Raw genomic sequence first — 21808 nt, 5'->3', positions numbered from 1 at the left:
AAACCAATGCCCCTTTGCCTTCACCTCCCCAGGTTTTGCATGGTGTACTCAGAGGTACCAAATTTTAGTGAGCCCAACCCAGAATACCTTGCCCAGGTGAACAAAACGGTAAGGAAATGGAATTTTTACAATAGTTAGAATGCATAAGTTACACCTGCTGTTGGTGGTTTTACTAATTTCCTCCATTTTTTTCTGATTTAATACATTGTCTTCTGAAGCCTGCAAATGACCAAGGAGGCTCATCCAATCAAAACAACGGCACAGCAGCAGCAAATCCAGGTGAGTGGCTCTGCAACAAGTCCCAGGTTGACTGACTCTGGTTGTGAACAGCTGTTAAAACCTGTATACTTTACTGAAGAAAAGAAACGTCTTTGTGGACCTGAGATATCCTTCATACCACAAGGATTACTTGCAGTGAAAACGTTATAATTATAATCACAACAGTTTATTCAGCCTAACATAGATTAACAATTCCTATTTGTTTAACTTTTTCAAATTATCATCCGATCCAGATTTGAAGGTCACCGCAGTACTACAGTTTCCTACACTTCTTGGTCACTTATTTCATGTATTTATTGTTCTTAGTGAGAAGAAATACCATTTTTACAAAATTCTCCCTCAACCAGCTTACATCCATTTTTTGTAGTTTCAATGAGCTGCGTCATCCAGGAAGAAACATTGCCTTCCTGTAAAAAAGCTTCCAAAATTTTCGTTTTTAGCATTTTATGAGTGTTACCATTGATTTCAGTGGAACAAGCGTTTGGCTGAAAATGCTTGAAAACTGCTGTATGCAAGTTTTTCTAACTGCTCACTGCTAAAATGTTTAGATGTGAATAATGTCATTGAAAATAATGGCAAGTAACTGTTCATGTGGTTTAGGACCATCCTAATGTAGTGCTAAATTGCTAGAAAAACGTTTATGTATTATAGGGCCCTAAAAGAGATGTTGTTAGGCAGAAGATGAAATCCAGTGAGGCAACGAAATTGTGATCCAAATTAGTTGACGCAAGAAATTGCTGTACCTTTAATCTTAGATGAGATCCACTTTGGCCGGTACAAACTTTGTGCACGCTAATAATGGTGTCCTCCTGTCCTTCCATCAGCTCCAGCACACTCCTGCTGCCTGATGAGAGTTATAGTCAATGCAGTGCAACCACAAAACGCCATAAAGACGTTATTTCAAAATAGACTAGGGGGCGTTGCCCCCTGCTTGTTTCGCTCACCAACCCCCCGGCACCAGCCATTGCGTATCTCTGCCACTCACGTATGTGGATTTCACTTTCACCAAACAACAAATCTTTTAATTCTCGCGGATACACCTCTTCATTGGGAAGAAACACTATTCTTCCCTGATGGCAACACGAATTAGATGATTAAAAGTCTCTGACTTAAAGTTTAAATTTGAACAATATCTACATACTTCTATCATATCACCTATATCCATATATTTGATCTCTTTTCGCTGTTCCATTCATTCACCGAGTAATAATTTCCATTTGTTTGCGCTAATGTGGTCTTTACTATCATTTTTTTGAGACTTTCGAATTTTAGTATTTTCATTATCTTTAACCTGCTCTGCATGTGTATCATGCCAACGTTTTTGAACCTCTTTACGATGTTCTACTTTGTCATCTACTCTTTGTCTTTTATTTCCAGCCCCGGGCGTGGTTAAATCTCTTGGCACAAAGTCGCATCTCGCTGGACATGAAATTATCTCTCTGAAAAACTCTTGTCTCATTCCAGGCTAAAAAGTCTTGTCTCGTCCCAGGATTTTTTTTATATAATAAAAAGACTATCAGCAACACACATGCAAAAGTTCATGAAAACTGGCACTCAGTTTTGCATGATTGGCTAACAAACAGCTTGTGGTTTTATTTAAATTTCTGAAAGCTTCAGGGCATTTGGTGGTCTGGGTAAGGAACTCAAGGTTTGGGAATTACATTTTTATATACAAAATGATTTCTATTTCACAGGTGTGATAGAGAAAAGCCAAGCAAAATGACACTTTTTATTGGCTAACTAAAAAGATTACAATTTGCAAGCTTTCGAGGCAACTCAGGCCCCTTCTTCAGGCAAGATGTGTGAGACATACTTTAAAACCATCTTGTACTCTCCATTCAGAAATTAAAATGAAAGTCTCATGTTCAGTTTTGTTAGCCAGCTGTGCATTGACCAGAGCCATAGTCCTCAAAGAGTCTCTCCAGATCCCATTCTTTTACACTTTCCTCAAAGTGAATAATAAAAAAGTAATTTTTTCTTTAGGCAAAGGTTGCACTCACCACAGGATGGAGTTGTTATGTAGAGAGGTTCTAAGCACAGTAGTCTTAAAAAAAATCTCAGAAATGTGCAGGGAACATAACAGTAAGTACATACTGTAGATACATAGAAATTAAAACTGAGAATATTAGCATAAGAAAAAGAATCAAAGATGAACGAAAGGGAAATACATATGGCATTTGAATCCCATCCAGGAGGTTAATCCTGTTTGAAATACAACAGGAATTCTGTCTCTCTCTATGGCTCGACTACTGTGGTATTACTAGTCACCCATTTTATTCTGTACCCTCAGTGGGTTCTTTGTCAGCAGATATGCCTCTCATCTTGGAACTCAGACTCATGGACTCTCCGTCTGCCACCTTCATTCAGTACCTGCAGAAATATTCCAAGACGATAATGTCTCCCTTGCCCCATAATGCACTGAGACTGGGTTGACCCCTCTCTCCATGACGGCACAGTTCTGTTACAAGGAGACAAACTCACTCATATTTTGAGCCCTTCTCTTTGTTTCCTCTCATCTTGTTTTCTCCATAAAGACTATAGTTGTAGCTATAGGTTTTGAGAATAACACAAGTATTGGTTTTCACAAAATTTGCTGCTTCAGTGTTTTTAGATCCCGAGCCATAAATAAAGAATGGTACCAAAACATCCTCCGAGTGCAACTTCTCCCAACCATCCAAGAATAGTTTGGTGACCAACAATGAACAATCTAGCATGATGGAGCACCAGGCCATAAGGCAAAAGTGACAACTAAGTGGCTTGGGGAACAAAATATTGACATTTGGGGTTCATGGCCAGGAACCTCCCCAGACCTTTAATGCCATTGAGAACTTGTGGTCAAACCTGAAGAGGCAGGTGGACAAACAAAAACCAACCAATTCTGATTATGCAAGAATGGGCTGCTATCAGTCAGGATTTGGCTCAGAAGTTGATTGATAGCCTGCCAGGGTGAATTGCAATTCTTGAAATAGAATGCAAATATGTACTCTGCATAAACTTAATGTAATCTATATATATAAAATCCCCGTGTGCGTCCAGGTGTCCGGGTGTGGGTGTCTTCTGGTGAAGTGCGCATGCGCGGGGCACGGTGCGATGCGCGATATTACTGTCAGAGAAAGTTAGAGGCGTTTTACGGAAATACAAACCAGTATTACTGTGAGAGGAAATTAAAGGTACACAATACAGTGACGCATATTACAGCCACATACAAGCCAGTATTACTGTCAGAGGAGATTAAAGGCATATTACCGACGCGCACGCCTGTATTACCGCCAGAGAAAATTAAAGGTATATTACGGACGTACAAGCCAGCGGACGTACAAGACGGTATCCTTCAATAAGGGCGCGCACAAAAAGGCGAGCCTCAAAAGGGCAACCTCAATTGGGCGCAGAGAATAAAGGTGCGCGTAAATAAAGATCTGCACCTTTGTTGCTCTTCACATATTCCAGAGCCATTTGAACTAAATTATCTACGAACGCCTTTATTCGCCGCGCTCAATTGAGGTCGCCCTTTTGAAGCTCGCCTTTTTGTGCGCGCCCTTATTGAATAGAGCCGTACAAGACAGTATTACTGTCACAGAAAATTAAAGACACACAATACACGGCGGCAGCCCACGAAGAACAGTCAGCTCAGCAAGTAAACATCAACAAAAGAAAGGCTGAAAGAAAGAAAAATACGACCAACAAAAAGAATGAGGTCAAAGTCCCTTGCCATTTAATATAGACTGTTACTACTAATGTTTATTCACTACTGTTCTAGCGCCCGTTATTGTAACGGGCTAAATGACTAGTTGTCAATAAAAGCCTTTGAAACTTCTGAACTGCTTGTAATTCTACTTCAGTACACCATAGAAACATCTGACACAAAGATCTAAAAACACTGAAGCAGCAAACCTTGTGAACACCAACACTTGTGTCATTCTCAAAACTTTTGGCCACAACTATAGCCTTTTTTCACCTCCCTAGCTTTCACTCAATCTTTTATATTTCGTAGTGTAGGTGGTTTGATTACTGACCCCCAGAACTGCTAATGATGGATGGCTGCACAAATCACTCATCCAGACATGCAGAATTAGTCGATCCATTTTCCCAGTAGCGCTCCATGTCCACATGGCTTTCCTACACATTCACATTCCTGAGTATCACTATAATAAAAAATAATGATAAATAAATAAATGATAAAAAAAAAAACTGCACCCTGCCACTTTGGCATGAACCTAAGGCACACTGTGCCACAACACACACACGCACACACATATTCGTGTCCAATTTAGCATCACCGATCCACCTGACCTGCATCTCTACGGACTGTGGGACATTTATTTATTTATTTATTACCATTGTGCATTTATTTATATTAAATTTCACATGTCACATATTGCCCAAGTACACGTTTTGTCCAGGGCCACCTATAATGATTTTGTTTACTTGTTCTTTGTTTATTGTCATTTACAAATGTAACCAGCCTTTGAGGTTTATTTTTATCAGTGTGTATACTGAGCATGAAATACATGCAATGAACAGGCTTCATTTATTTGCAAGTCAAAGAAGTGTGCAGGCACTTGAATATACAGCAGCATCTTTAATGGTGAGCTATAATCAGGTGGGGGGGGGAAGGCTTTCAAAGATGAAGATCATGCTGCACCTATTGTTAATGTCATCCCACCGATATTCAAATTTTTTTTCTCCCAGGAAACAATGAAACATCCAATGGAAATGGAGTCAGTGGGCCAGTCCCAGGAAACTCCACTGGTCAAGCACAAGGGGTCAGGAATAATGGGAGAGGCTCTTCCAATCACCAGACTGGAGCCACAGCGGCAACAGCCGTCAGCAACGGGAAAGAGACTCGACGCACTGCTAAAAGATGATCCGCTGCTCCAGAGGGACTTTATTTCTTTTTTTCCTTGACTAGTCCAGTATTGGAGGTTGGAGGCGTCCATATGAATCCCAGTCTGCAGGGACAGCATTTTGGTAAAGTCCTTTGGACTTTTTTTTTTTTAACATACATAATAATTTCAGTTTTTCTAACTGCCTCATTTAAAAGGCATCTAACACTCCCAACACTGGATTATTTTCCTCTTCTGTGATGTCCAATGAGACGCCTGCACTGTACTCACTGGAGAGTAAGGGGATACATCTCCACTGTTCTCTCTCATTTTATTTCAGAGCTGTAACACAAACGATAGGACAGCGATCAGCAACATAGCCTTGATCTTCCGTAGTGCTGGAGTCTGAGTGCCGTATCAAGACCTTAGAAAATGAATGCATTGCACTTGTCATTTACTTAGAGCATTTATTGTATAGTTAAAATAAAGCTGAAAATTGCACTCAGTGAAACACAAAGGCCATATAACGTATGAATTCAAATCTTCATATATCTGCATTGTTACTTTTTCTTTTTAATTACGATCTCCTATTCTTTGTCATATTCAGTGCCTATAAAAAGTGTTTGCCCTCTTGGAAGTTTTCACGTTATTATAATACAACATTGAATCCCAGTGGATTTAATTTGGCTTTTTTTGACAATGATCAGCAGAGAAAGACTCTTTAATGTCAAAGTGAACACAGGTCTCTGCAGAGTAGTCTTAATTAATTACAAATATAAACCATAAAAGTATTCTCCTCCTTCATGTCAGTATTTAGGTAGTCATGACAGCCTTGTTTGTGTGCACAGATCTGTTTCTATCAGCTCTGCCATTTTTCTCCATTCTTTTTTACAAAACTGCTCAAGCTCTGTCAGGTGTCATGGGGAACACAAGTGAACAGCTTTTCTCAAGTCCAGCCACAAACTCTCTATGGGATTGAGATCTGGACTCTGACTTGTTCACTCCGGGACATCTACATTGTTGTTTTAACAACCCACAAAAATATAACTGGTGCGGCCCATTTCTTTTTAGAAGTCTCGTCATAAGTTCAGCAGAGATAACCTGTCTGGAGTTTTCAGTTCATTGTAAGGAACAACTTCTGATGAGTCAGTATGGTGGCCTAAGCTACACAATGAAGAGAAACAAACACAACAAGCAACTCCATGAAAAACACAAGCCAGGCAAAGGGGACAAGAAAATCTTGAAGTCACTGAATATCCACTTAAACACAAAGAAATGGAAAGGGTATGGCAGGGCTGGAAATCTGTTAGAGAAAGCCATCGCCAAAAACCAAAGAAGACGAGTGAGGGAGGTCACCAAGAGACCTATGACGACTCTGGAGAAGTCACAAGCTACAGTGGCTGTGCAGGCAACAATCGTACACAGGTGCTTCACCAGCCACAGATTTATGGGAGAGTGGCAAAGTGAAAAAATCATGCTGGACATCTTGGCTAGAGTTTGACAGAAGGCACAAGGGGGACTCCGGTGTAAGATGGAAGAAGCTTCTGCAGTCTGATGAGACCAAAATTGAGCTTGTTGGCCATCAGATTAAATGCCATGTTACGCTGTAGATTATCACAAACACACCATTCCCACCGGAAGGCATAGTGGTGGTGGCATCAGGCTGTCGGTATGCTTCTCCGCACCAGGCTTGTGAGGGAAAAATGAATGAAGAAAACTACAGGAAAATCTTAGAGAAAACCTGATGTGGTCCTCAGGAATCCTGCACCTTGGGAGAAGACAATAAATCCAAGCATAAAGCCAAAGCTACAAAGGAATGGCTACAGAACAACAGAGTGGCAGAGTCAGAGTGTAGATCTCAATCCAACTTAGAATTTGTGGCTGGACTTGACAAAGGCTGTTCACTCACAATTACCATAGCACATGACAGGGCTTTAGCAGTTTTGTAAAGAAGAATTAGGAAAACGGGAGAGCTGATTGAGAGATACTTGTGCACACAGACTCAAGGCTTTTATGGCTGACACTGACTTGAAGGGGATGAATACTTATTTAGTGTTTCACATTTGTAAGTAATTTAGACCACTTTGCAGACATCTGTTTGTACTTTGGCAATAACCTATTGGTGTTAATCCTGATTATGAACATGCTTGGAATTCTATGTAAATACGGTTATTCCTGGGTCAGACTCAGAGTGTCGTGTAATGACCTGCTTTACAGCATTAAGCTCGAATAACGCTCAGCACAGTACACTTCTGCCATCTAGTGGATGAAATAACATCATGCTGCAAAAAAAATCATGTACATTTCTATGCATACTGCCACACTACACTAACTCATCAATATTCATGAGTGGGGTGGAGCCTTCGCCCAAAACACGATGGCATGTAAACAAGAAGTTGTAAAGCCAAGCTAAAACTGAACCATTAATTGAATCAAGTGACCATGATGACTATGTGAAATGGTCATCAGTGAAACTAATGCATTCGGACCTGTACAACTGAACTGCTGTGATATGCCTGGAGAATCTGGTTGCCTGAAGGTTTACTGTGGTGTAAGTAGATGCTTGATAAAAAGGTAAAATAATTGCGGTTGACTAGAGAAACAACAAAGACTTTAGCCTCCTAAGTACTGGTCACAGTGCAGAAGCTGTCAGTGCTCATGCTAAGGGAAATGTGGAAGTCACTAAGCCTGGCACTGTGGTACCCTCCAATAACACAAGGGGCAGCATCCATCATGTGGTTCAAGCATTGACATTCAAGCAACAGAAAAACAAATATAAGAAAAGTGTGCAAAGAAACGGACTTGTACTGGCCCGATTGTGACGTTGGGCTGCACGTTAGTGTCTGTTTCAAAGCACATCACATGAAGGACATGCACTAAATCTTCATCAGTACAGCAGTGGACACTTGACAGATCTCTTCTACTGTATTTATGTTGACATTTTTGTATTTACATGTTTTTGTTACACGTAATGACATTTTTTTCTAGTTGAAAAAAATGGAATGTTTTTGACTCATTTTTACTTTCTCGTATAAAAAGTATAGGGAAAATATTGTAATCATCCAAAGATTCAGTGTTGAGATTTTGATGAATCTCGATGTTTAGACCTCCCTGACTTTTCCGTATACAAAGTATAGGAAAGTATTGGAATCCTCCAAAAATTCCATTTTGAGATTTTGATGAATCTCAATGTTTTAGACCTCCCTGAGTCTGAAAATACCATTTCTGGAAATACATGTGTGTGTGTATGTGTGTAAACACAATAACTTGAGTACGCTTTCACTTAGGCCAACCAAATTTTGCATACAACTATTAGGTACAAAATGTAGATTTCTATCAACATTTGGGCTATTTCTGTTAACCGGTAGTAGTACTTTACCTCTTATTCATGCAGCTGCAGAGTCAGATTTATTGAACTTTACTTCAATAAATTATTAATTTGATCTGATTTATTGTTGATGGTTCTTTAATGTATATAATATAAAAATGTAATCATTGTCTTGCAGTTTACTCCTCAAATATCCAACCCCATATCTGAGTATATGAGAAAGCCGAGGGGAGACCACTCCTGATTTTTTCAGGGGTAAACATAACACTAAGGAGCCTCTTTTTCTGTTGAGCAGTGTTAATCAAGCCAAAATCAATTCACTGTGACTCAGTGTTACATCACAACAAAATGTGAAAACTTCCAAAGGGGAGAATACTTTTTATATGCTCTGTAACTAAAGTAGAAAAAGCTAAGGCCGGATGGCAACAGGGAAGAGTTACATACCTTGAACCCTGGTAAATGAAAACTTCCTCAGCTTAGCTTTTTAACGACAGCGGCCATGCAGGGTGTGTCTCTGTGTGGTGTGATGTGGGTTTTCTGGTCACAAATTGGGGACTGCACTTCAGCAAGACAAATTCAGACATTTTTCATTCCAGTGGTGTGGTGCTGGGCCTGAAACCCTTGGCAATCTCTGCTTAACAGTATGATCACCGTGAGTGACTCACTTAAGCAGCCTGTGCTCCAACTGCAGGAAACCCGAGTAAAGAATTGTGCCCTGTACTTGTGAAGCACTTTGGCATGGCATTTAGCATAGATCTGTGCCAGTCCCCTGCACACTGCCTACATCTTTTTCTTTTCCCTAGATGTTCAGTTAAATGGTGCATTTTATGGCAGGAGCTCATTTTGAATAGGACACCATGGCTTACACATTTCTGCCAGGCCAGTTAAACTTCCATCCATTATCCAACCCGCTATATCCTAACACAGGGTCATGGGGGTCTGCTGGAGCCAAACCCAGCCAGCACAGGACACAAGGCAGGAACAAACCCCGGGCAGGGCGCCAGCCCACCGCAGGCCCCAGTTACACTTACACAATGGAAATCACAGTACCTGCAGAAAACGCATATGAATTTTGAGGACACAAGTAGACTCTACACAGGCTGAAAATTGAGTCTGTGTCCTTAAAACTATGGGGCAGCACTGCCAACCACTATACCCTCATGACGCTTAAAACACTGTCAAGTGATTTTTCAGAATGATCTGTTTCTTTCGCACCTTTGTTGGAAGGACAGCGGGTTTTTGCCATCCATTTCCTTTTGTCTGTTTACTTTCTTGCACAGGTTGGGTTGGGCTATTGGACTGGCACCTCATTCAAGAGCGTCCTCTTAAATTGGAGGTGTATTGTAATTTTTTTTTTTTAAAAGATATTTAGGTGCCAGGTAACCTTTAGACAGTGGCAGCGCCAGGCACACCAGTTTTGCCAAGAGCGTACCTTTTCAAGGTCTCTGCTGCCCAGGGTGTGTCTCCTTATAGAGATTTAATTGCTTTCTGCTTCTTTGTTTTTACCACTTTGGTGCCTCATTCCTGTCCTAGAAATCAACACTCAGTTAATGACTTGTTGCGTTTTGCTGGCACTGCCATTCTTGTTCACCTTTTACACAGTGTGTGCCTTGACCTTTTCCTCCATGAGGGCCATAGCAACTTAATGACTAAACATTAAACGACTTTTCCAGGGATTTCAATCGTAGCCTTCATTTATATTAACAAGTTGGAAGCGGTTAGCGGCACACTTCTGTGAGGGACCATCATGTAGTCTGACATACCCAGCGACCCACTCCAAACAGGTTTAATTTGTCTTTAGTTGTAACGGTGGTTCTGTGTGAATGAGAGCTGACAACCAATGAGTGCTCATCCGGAAGTACAATGCATAGAATGCAGCGATTAGTAACATGGGGGCTTAGGATCTCAAAAGCACAAGGGAAGCTCATCTGTCTGACATCCTATGTTTTACATACCATAATAGAATGGAAAAAAAGGGCTGAGATTTAGGCTGAACTTGCTGTACCTGTTGACCCTTTGTACAACACCTGCTCCGTCAGGCCGCACGCTATTAGATAGATAGATAGATAGATAGATAGATAGATAGATAGATAGATAGATAGATAGATAGATAGATAGATAGATAGATAGATAGATAGATAGATAGATAGATAGATAGATAGATAGATACTTTATTAATCCCAATGGGAAATTCACATTCTTCAGCAGCAGCATACTGATACAATAAATAATATTAAATTAAAGAATGATAATAATGCAGGTGAAAAACAGACAATAACTATGTATAATGTTAAATGTTAACGTTTACCCCCCCGGATGGAATTAAAGAGTTGCATAGTTTTGGGGAGGAACGATCTCCTCAGTCTGTCAGTGGAGCAGGACAGTGACAGCAGTCTGTCGCTGAAGCTGCTCTTCTGTCTGGAGATGATACTATTAAGTGGATGCAGTGGATTCCCCATAATTGATAGGAGCCTGCTGAGCGCCCTTCGCTCTGCCACAGATGTCAAGCTGTCCAGCTCCATGCCAACAATAGAGCCTGCCTTCCTCACCAGTTTGTCCAGGCGTGAGGTGTCTTTCCTCTTAATGCTGCCTCCCCAGCACACCACTGCGTAGAAGAGGGCGCTTGCCACAACTGTCTGATAGAACATCTGCAGCATCTTATTGCAGATGTTGAAGGACGCCAGCCTTCTAAGGAAGTATAGCCGGCTCTGTCCTTTCTTACACAGCGCATCAGTATTGGCAGTCCAGTCTAATTTATCATCCAGCTGCACTCCCAGATATTTATAGGTCTGCACCATCTGCACACAGTCACCTCTGATGATCACGGGGTCTATGAGGGTTGTCATTATTATTGACTGTCAGAGAAAGGGGAGAGCATGACTGTGCTGTAAAGTCTACACGCAGTCACTAAATTTGACGTGCCCAGTGATTTTCAGCCCTGTAAATTAACACGGTCCGGCAATGGAGCTCATACCTTCCGACAAGAAGTCACATCATATGACATTAGCTTTAATTCACTTGTTGTAATGGAGTTGGCCACTCTGCTTAAAATGACATCACTTAATGATAAGGGTTGCATTATGCTATGTAAGATAGCAAACAAAATAATGAGGCTGGCGTTGTTAAAATGAAAGCAAGGTCAGGACCAGGAGATCAAGATCACTAAGTAACTCAGCCAAAATCAAAATGGAAAATGACACGAGAAGATCTAAACAACAGGATTTGAAAATCCTGAAGCATGTAGAATGTTTTTTGGTCCACAAATGTGGACACAGAACTGTGCCAGTAGTTGACATTTGTAACCAGTAGGGGCATCGCAGAGCCCCAAACCCCAGACACAATCCCTCCTAACACCGTCACAAATTCGAATATTCCTTTTATTAATTACAGCACCTTAACAAACTGGTAAATGCAATCAAAAATACGACAGACGCAGAAGTATTGCTCCTCATCTCTTCTTTAAATCCTCCAAGGAGTTTTGCCCTCTGCCTCCCGACGATGACTCCCTGCTTCCTTTATGTTGGACCCAGGAGTACTTCCAGTTCCATAGCATTACATGGCAGAAGCACTTCCAGGTCATGTGGAAGCTCCCCAAAACAGGGAGGTCTTCTGCCAGCAATGCACTCTGGTGGTACCAAGGGACCCCAACATGGCTGCTCCTCAGAACTACTGGTTCCACATAACCCTGCAGGTTTCCAGAGCACTGTCACCAATCGTACTGGGGGGATGAATTACAATTCAATACAATACAATCTATATGGCAAGCAAGACACACGCAAGACCGAGCCCCGCCCACCAACAATTCACTAAGCAGCCGACCATGGCGCGAGAGCGAAAGCATTTGCCAAGAATGTTATCATTAATCAAGAACGAAAGTCGGAGGTTCGAAGAAGATCACATACTGTCGTAGTTCCGACCATAGACGATGCTGACTGGCGATCCAGCGGCGTTATTCCCATTTCCCGCCAGGCAGCCAACCGGGTAACCAAAGTCTTTGGGTTCCGGGGGGAGTATGGTTGCAAAGCTGAAACTTAAAGGAAGGTGTGGAGCCTTTGGCTTATTTTGACTCAACACGGAAAACCTCACCCGGGCCAAACATGGCTCACAAGTGCATGTGGACTGTACACAGACGAAAGCAATTCAGGTGAGGAGTTGGGGGCGGGCACATGACTAGAGATGACTAAGAAATCGGCAGACTAGAATGCTGGGGCGGAATGGGCGTCAGACGATCGAACGTGCCTATCTAGAGGATGTAAATGTCCTAACAAGGTTTCCGTAGGTGAACCTACGGAAGGATCATTACCGGTTGTGCCAACCCGTCATTGGACGGTTAGGACCCGAAACCTCTCGGGCCCGTTTCCCCGCCCTCTCTCCGGAGAGGCAGAGGAGGCGGAAAGGGTGTCCTGACTGGGCGCCCCTCGCTCCCTCGCCGTCCCTCACTCAGGGCGGTGGGGGCGCGGTGGCGGTCCTCCAGTTTTCAGTCACGTACAATTGTATGTTGCTCTCTCCAGAATTCCATCTTTTCATTCACTTACAGTCGTATCCTCAAACCCACCTCATTTAGACAACTGTGTCTTTCAAGAAGTGTTCACCCATCAATACATAATTATGCAGCGTGTGCTACGCCGCGGGTTGGCTAGTACAATTTATTTTTGTATAGCCCAAAATCACACAAGACGTGCCGCAATGGGATTTAACAGGCCCTGCCTCTTGACAGCCACCCCAGCCTTGACTCTCTAAGAAGACAAGGAAAAACTCCCAAAAAAACCCTTGTAGGGAAAAATGGAAGAAACCTCAGGAAAGGCAGTTCAAAGAGAGACCCCATTCCAGGTAGGTTGGGTGTGCAGTGGGTGTCAAAAAGAAGGAGATCAATACAATACACAGAACAGAACACAAGTAATCCTCAATACAATAGTACAATAAAAATATTACAAGTACAGAGCGGAATTCAACAGTAGACGATATCCCATAATATGATTTAGATTTGTTTAGAGTCCTGGAGACCTCCGCCATCAAGCTGCCTCCCCCATTTGGCCATTCCACAGCTGAAACAGTGCTGGGCCAGCCAATCCGATGAAAGGACCCCTCTACCCCACGATTCCTGTGGTCCTCCATCAGGGATGACTTTACCTTAGGCAGGCAAAACAACTTGGCAGGTGGGGCGTGGCACCAAGTGGCATATCTGAGTGCCGAGAAGAGAAACAGAATAGGTGAGGGTTAGTAACAAATTATAACTATCATGTTCTTCTTCTTCTTCTTTGATCCCTATCTGGCGTTGGGTCTGGATCGGCTCCTAAGCCCATACGCTGCTGTGGGTGCCAATGGTTGTCGGATCTCCTTCACAACTCGTTTCCATGCAGGACGATCGTTGGTGGTTGTTCTGGCCTCGTCGAGATTTATTCTGCAATTTCTGATGTCATCTTCGACCTGTTTTAACCATGTTTTCTTTGGTGCCGTTCGTTGGATTCGCCACTGGGTGGGACGTTCACGCCAGAGGAGTTGGTGTGGTAGTCGGCTTGCGTCCATTCGACATACATGGCCAAACCATCGTAGTCGACGTGTTTGAATTTGTTCCTCGATTGGCGGTTGGTTGTCACATCTCCGTCGGATGTCCTCAATTCGAAGGCGGTCTCGGAGTAATACTCGTAATATCTGCCGGAGGCAACGTATCTGGCAAACTTCGAGTTTGTTGAGGTCCGCCTTGAGCACCGTCCACGTTTCGGATCCATAGAGTAGAATCGGCAGGATCAGCGTCCGGAAAAGGCGGAGATTTTGGTCGGAATGGAAATATTGGTTCGCTTCCACAAGCACCAATTTAGAGAAGCGAATGCTGTGGTTGCTTGACCTATTCGACTGTGGATCTTCGCCGTGGATGCGACTTTCTTCTGTTCGATCAGTGAGCCAAGGTATTTGAACTGCTGAACTTGCTGTATTTGGATGCCGTCGAGGTGGACATTGGCAGGCGATCCATCTGTTGTCAGCACCTTCGTCTTTTCAGTGTTTATCTTCAACTATCATGTTACTTATGTTTTAGTGCTAATGACTAACAACAGAGATGCAGTCTGTACACTTAATCAGCAGCTCTAGTCAGGATATTGCCTGTGGTAGACGAATTCCACCAGTCCGTCCTTCAATCTTTGTTTCCAACTGGGATTAGAATTAAAAATCATCCTGCCTGGGATCCAGTTCTGTCCTTCCGTTATGGCCTCCCGGCTGGGTAAATTATTAATCTTCATCTCAGCTGACATTTCTGTCCATCATTTATGGTATCCACACCTTTTGAACTGTCACATTGTTAACGTCATGGTCACAACCCCTTATGACTGCGGCCTCTGCCCCTAACTACACTGCTGGTGTCTTTACAAAGGGTACTCAGAATGGTGGAACCCATCATAACCAAAAGCAGAACTAGTTCAAAATCATTTACAAATGCAAAAACAGACAAATATAGCAAGCATTTTTAATTCCTTGAGATCAAAAACCCTTAATAGGAATTCCTAAATGCACAAAATCTTAATAATAAGAGAGCAAAACTCAACTAAACAAATAATCCATAACAGGATCCACCATCAAGGAGCAGTCATTGAATGAGCCTGTCAGCCATTAAGTAAAACTTGGCATGGAATTCAGGCAACATCACGGTGCCTGAAGAGCATCAAACCGAACCCAAGAACGATCTTCGTGACCGGAGCCCTTACAGTGCGTAAAGTACTTCAGTCGCTTCCCTCAACGTCTGCACTGCAGAACAGATACTTCTCAGAGCCATCAACCATAAGTGATGGAGGAGAGGATGGTGCAAAACAATACGGACTATAATGGACAGGCCGTAATCTGGGAATGTAAAAGTTAGAATGGATTTTAAAATGAGCGACTGTACAAATGCTGTTGCTCGTTGCGTGATCAGATATGGGCTAATTTCTAAGAGGGCACACTTAAACTTGTGTCACGTGTGACCAACATTACCTTTTGCTGGATTTTTAGAACAGGCGCCAGTTTATACTTCTTATCAGGAAAATGTCAGACCAGAAGCACCTCATTCTCCGATTTTGATGTAGCAATTTCCATCTGACATAGGAGTTTAGACAGAAAAGCAGAGTATGGCTGAATGATAAGCTGGTGGATCAAAAAGTCATACTGAAGTTGAAATCCACAGAGACACGCAAACTCAGATATTTTATGGTCTGACGGCGCAGGTACATTTCTAGAAAATTCCACCAAAGGTAAGAAAGTCAACCCAGGTATCCTGATCAGAAGGTCTAGTACATGGCAAACACTTTTCAAGATCTCGATTAACATGTTCTGTTTGTCTGTTAGCCTTCAGGTGATAACCGAGCGTGAGATTCACAGAACAACCTGGGGGTTCACAAAACAGTTTCTAAAACCTGAAAATAAACTGAGGACCGCAATTTGGAAAAAATGGTGTGAACTTGCAATCCTTTCCAAAAAGAAAATCTTCACAGATGACAAACCCTTAATTGGTGTGAAGTGTGTGTATTTGGTAAACTGATCCACTATAACCAAAAACCGTCTTGAAGGTGGAAGATCAGTAATAAAATCCATAGAAATGGACGATACAGAACTGAGAAGGGTTGAGGTAACCCAACAGGATGACAGGGTGAATTCCTTGCCTGACTTTGGTAACCCTTGACTTGTATGCATTTTCTGCCATTAAAACAATTGTTTTATAAGTGTCAAGGTCTGTTTTATACCCGGATGCCCAGGCATAGGAGTTTGATGTATAATTTCTAACACCTGTAGCCTCAAGAAGATAATATAACAGGCGAGGCCATCTCTGATCATGGAGGGCCGCAATGGCCTCAGGTTTTCATCCTAACCATTTTCTTAATTAGTTACCAGTTTTTGCTACTAATTAACTTCATTTAATTTTTTTGCTATTTAAGACTCAGGCCCTTTAAATCAGGGCTGAGCAGTAGCTTCAGGTTTTTGTTCCAACCCAATTGCTTCATTTAGAACCATTCATTACTGATGAAGCACTTCTTACTCAAGTTGTCATTCATTTTATTTGTCTCGCCTGTTAAGATTCTGAACCCTTAATTGCTTATCTTAGTCTTAAACAGCTGTATTCATTATTTTAACTGCTCTTTATTAGCAATAAGATGCAACTGACAAAGGAACCAGCAGTTCTCCATCTTGCTTGTCTCCATTTCCACCCGTGTGTATTCGTCATTCACTATTTGGTTTAATTAAATACTCTAAAGTGAAGAACTGCAAATTACTTCTCAGTTTTAGGCTTCACATCACTTGGATGATACCTGTATCATAAGAAAGGAAAAAAATCGATGATTTAAGAATGAACTAACATGGTAGAGTTAGAACACTAACAAGCCATGAAATTAAATAAGATCTGTTATTGGTGAGGATCGGCTTCTAATGAAGCAGCTGGGTTAGGGTTAGGGTTAGGGAACAAAAACCTACAGCCACTGCGGCCCTCCAGGGTCAGAGTTGGCCACTCCTGATATTTAAGGTATACTTTCTGGGTTCCTGGCGTTGTTTTTGTGCTGCCTCTGTTTTTAATGACAATTCTTCTAACACAGGTAATGTCAAGGTCCTTAAGAACCTTTCTTTTCAAATGATCTGTTCAGGTTCCTGATGACACTTGTCTGGTTCATAAATACGAGGCACACCAACTGCCTTTCCATTTTGATCCCCGGGTCTGATAATCGAAATGCTAAAAAAATAACGGCCGCCTATCTCGATGAGCAATTAGTCATTTGGCAGACTTTAAATATATACATAATAGTCTTGTGGTTGGAACTTTGCTTTCTCAAGGTAATGTCACCATTCTTCTGAAGCTTAACGTTATCGCTAGAAGATTTCTGTTTCCAACATTGCAATTGTGTTGTGATTGATTCAATTTCCTAGAGAAAAAAAAAAAACAGCACAAGGATGAACTGCCCCAACTCCAACATTAGAAGCATCTTCTTCTATAATAGAAAGTAATTCTGTGGAAGTATGGAGGTGTCAATGGAGTTTTTAACCAGATTGTTTAATGCAATCTTGGAAAGTGAGAGGATGCCTGAGGAGTGGAGAAGAAGTGTACTGGTGCCGATATTTAAGAATAAGGGGAATGTGCAGGACTGCAGTAACTACAGGGGGATAAAATTGATGAGCCACAGCATGAAGTTATGGGAAAGAGTAGTGGAAGCTCAGATAAGAAGTGAGGTGATGATTAGTGAGCTGCATTGTGGTTTCATGCCAAGAAAGAGCATCAGAGATGAGATGTTTGCTCTGAGGGTGTTGATGGAGAAGTTTAGAGAAGGACAGAAGGAGTTGCATTGCGTCTTTGTGAACCTGAAGAAAGCATCTGACAGGGTGACTGAGAGGAGCTGTGGTATTGTATGAAGAAGTCGGGAGTGGCAGAGAAGTACGTAAGAGTTGTACAGGATATGAAGTGTGACAGTGGTGAGGTCTGCGGTAGGAGTGACGGAGGTGGGATTACATCAGAGATCGGCTCTGAGCCCTTTCTTATTTTAATGGTGATGGACAGGTTGACAGACGAGATTAGACAGGAGTCCCCGTGGACTGTGATGTTTGCTGATGACATTGTGATCTGTAGCAATAGTAGGGAGCAGGTCGAGGAGACCCTGGAGAGGTGAAGAGATGCTCTAGAGAGGAGAGGAATGAAGGTAAGTAGGACCACCATGACAGAATACATGTGTGTGAATGAGCGGGAGGTCAGTGGAATGGTGAGGATGAAGAGAGTAGAGTTGGAGAAGGTGGAGGAGTTTAAATATTTGGGATCAACAGTACAGAGTAATGGGGATTGTGGGAGAGAAGTGAAAAAGAGAGTGCAGGCAGGGTGGTGAAGAGTGTCAGGAGTGATTTGTGACAGACGGGTACCAGCAAGAGTGAAAGGGAAGGTCTACAGGACAGTAGTGAGACCAGCTATGTTATATGGGTTGGAGACGGTGGCACAGGAGACAGAGCTGGAGGTGGCAGAGTTAAAGATGTTGAGATTTGCATTGGGTGTGACAAGGATGGACAGGATTAGAAATGAGGACATTAGAGGGTCTGCTCAGGTGGGACAGTTGGGAGACAAAGTCAGAGAGGCGAGATTGCGTTGGTTTGGACATGTGCAGAGGAGAGATGTTGGGTATATTGGGAGGAGGATGCTAAGGATAGAGCTGCCAGGTAAGAGGAGAAGAGGAAGGTCTAAGCTAAGGTTTATGGATGTGCTGAGAGAGGACATGCAATCCCTAACATGAGCAGCTGATAGAAGAAGAAGAAGATGACAAAGAACCGGGGCAATAGTAAGTAAATGCTTAATATACTCAAAAGCTCTTTGTGCTTCAGTTGTCCATTGAAATGTGTTTCTTTTGCTTGATAAAGACGTTTTAGGAGAGATCAATGTACTAATGTTCTTAATAAATCAACGGTAATAAATAGCAAAGCCCACAAATCTTTGCAGCCGTTTAATACTGTCAGGTGGGATCCACTCCCTAATGGCTGACATTTTTGAATTGTCCATAGTAGAGACTTCATAACCCAAAAATAAAATTGGATTTTTTTTTTCAATTTTGGCAAACAGATGTTGTAACTGAGGGTGAGGTCGGCCCTCTTTCACGTGACTAATGAGAATTTGCAGGCCTAGACTGTCATCAATGCTGACTAAAACATTGGCACCCAAGAAATCTCAGGAGAGCTCATTAACATACGATTGACCCTCAGGGCCTCACCCGATACTCGTCTGTAGGAAAAGTCGAGGGCCCGTTGTGTGCGCTTCTTAAACGTGACTTCGTAAACACTGTTGAGCCAGTGAGCTGACTTATGACTTTACAGTTTTCTACTGTGTTATAAATATGTTGTCTCCTTCATGTGCTATGAAGTATCTCCATCTCCATTTCGAGCACCCAAAGATTTGCTGTGTGAACGCCGGCCATGTCTTTGTGAAAATTCTGCAAAATAATGTAGTAATTTTTCTTTTTTGGAGTGCTGGGGAAAAAGCATCCGTATTAACTCAGTGACACATGTCGGTTTTTTAAGTAACGCAGGTATTCTTACCTCACTAAATTAATTGTGTGAAGATGTCAAGACTGTGTAATGTGCATTACTTTTAACACTGAGTGTGACACTCTGTTTACTTCAAATGCACATTCTGCCATTCATATTTTCTTGAATTTATCTTTCAGTTCTTTCACGCTTACATTGACTCCTACACTCTCATTGTAATGCTAAACAGCAGAGAGCACTTGCAGCACCTGCGACAATACGTCACTCACATTTACCATTCATCCACTGATGCCGTCGATTGCCAATGTATAATCTGATGTTACCAAGAGGATTTTTCCTTTGCATCAGGTTTTCTTTATTTTTAAAATGTGTAATGTGCTTCCTCCACACGCAACACACATTTATATGTCTAATAGAAATTTTTTAGGAGACTTTTTGGCTGCTCATCGTTATCAGAACCTTGCTGTCTGTCAGACCAGGTTAACAAGGGCACCTCTGATCGCTGCAGTTCAAAATCTCCGCCCCTACTCTGAGCTCCGCCTTCATGAGCCGTTGGATTGGTTTAGAAATATGACACTCAGTGAGCTGTCGAATCGCTCCCACCCACTTTTAAGCACAGTTCACCTGTCTCTGTGAGCCCACTGTTTGCGTGGTATAATCTGACTGACCTTTGCCAATAGGCTTCCCATCATTTGATAGATTTCTGGGTTTGTATATTAACTACCTGTCTTAGACGTGTTGAAATAGATGTAATCAAGGCAGACCTCAGCATCAATGCTTGCAGTGCACCATGCAACACATATGTCTCTGCTATGTGTTATTTGGGATGGTATTTATAAAAGCAGTTTAAATGTTTGTTGGAGTGACGGAGACATAGCAACTGGACAGACACTTGCCCTCTTATTAAGGCGGCGACAACAGTGTGATCTTTAGATGTTTAATTATTGTGGAGCTCATAACACTACTGCCCCAGAATCAAGCAAGGAACTCACAGGAATTTTATAAATGGTACAAAAAATTACTAAAAAAGTTCTGATAAAAGGTTAGACTACAAACACCCACCCTACCAACCCTAACACAGAGTGGGCTTTTTTTCCCTACAACTTAGAGCATATCCTGATTCCCTACAGTGAAAGTGTAATCTGTCCTTAACTCAACAGGGTCTCTCCTTTAGGCTCCCGGTAGCTCTGCCCAGCTCCATTTATTTTAAATTGGAAATGATGTTGACCCCCTTCCCAGTTTTTTTATCGAATTTATGTTCATGTAGCCTAGTGCTGATCTTTTCTGCTACATATAATAATTTACAATGCGTCACCAATATCGTGTCTAGCAAGCTCACCTTTTGTCTCAACAGACAGACAATGCTATGTGGTCCCACCTGAGCTGCTAACATGCGGAATTCCAATTAAGTATTTATTAATCAGTTTATTACCCTGTCGATATTCAAGTAACCGATTAGAGGCAAATTCAGATAGATAGATAGATAGATAGATAGATATGTAAGGCACTATATAATAGATAGATAGATAGATAGATAGATATGTAAGGCACTATATAATAGATAGATATGTAAGGCACTATAAGATAGATAGATAGATAGATAGATAGATAGATAGATAGATAGATAGATAGATAGATAGATAGATAGATAGATAGATATGTAAGGCACTATTAGATAGATAGATAGATAGATAGATAGATAGATAGATAGATAGATAGATAGATAGATAGATAGATATGTAAGGCACTATAAGATAGATAGATAGATAGATAGATAGATAGATAGATAGATAGATAGATAGATAGATAGATAGATAGATAGATAGATAGATATGTAAGGCACTATATAATAGATAGATAGATAGATAGATATGTAAGGCACTATATAATAGATAGATAGATAGATAGATAGATAGATAGATAGATAGATAGATAGATAGATAGATATGTAAGGCACTATATAATAGATAGATAGATAGATAGATAGATAGATAGATAGATAGATAGATAGATAGATAGATAGATAGATATGTAAGGCACTATATAATAGATAGATAGATAGATAGATAGATATGTAAGGCACTATAAGATAGATAGATAGATAGATAGATAGATAGATAGATAGATAGATAGATAGATAGATAGATAGATAGATAGATAGATATGTAAGGCACCATATAATAGATAGATAGATAGATAGATAGATAGATAGATAGATAGATAGATAGATAGATAGATAGATATGTAAGGCACTATATAATAGATAGATAGATAGATAGATAGATAGATAGATAGATAGATAGATAGATAGATAGATAGATAGATAGATAGATATGTAAGGCACTATATAATAGATAGATAGATAGATAGATAGATATGTAAGGCACTATATAATAGATAGATAGAT

The 21808-nt window shown here is 41.4% G+C and overlaps 1 protein-coding gene across 1 annotated transcript in view; it reads left to right on the top strand.

The window, feature by feature from the left end:
- nabp2 (nucleic acid binding protein 2) overlaps positions 1 to 8345 on the top strand; it is a 41840-nt gene extending 33495 nt beyond the window's left edge. The window contains exons 5-7 of the mRNA XM_028798603.2: positions 33 to 108; positions 219 to 279; positions 4969 to 8345. Coding sequence (XP_028654436.1) covers positions 33 to 108; positions 219 to 279; positions 4969 to 5144 — 313 coding nt within the window. The 3' untranslated portion in view covers positions 5145 to 8345. The remainder of the gene's footprint in view (positions 1 to 32; positions 109 to 218; positions 280 to 4968) is intronic.
- Positions 8346 to 21808: the final 13463 nt, after the last annotated feature.

Source organism: Erpetoichthys calabaricus, chromosome 3 (assembly GCF_900747795.2).
Source record: "Erpetoichthys calabaricus chromosome 3, fErpCal1.3, whole genome shotgun sequence".
Lineage (NCBI taxonomy): Eukaryota > Metazoa > Chordata > Cladistia > Polypteriformes > Polypteridae > Erpetoichthys > Erpetoichthys calabaricus.
Note: the sequence above shows the minus strand (reverse complement) of the source record. Positions and strands in the feature narration are given on the sequence as shown.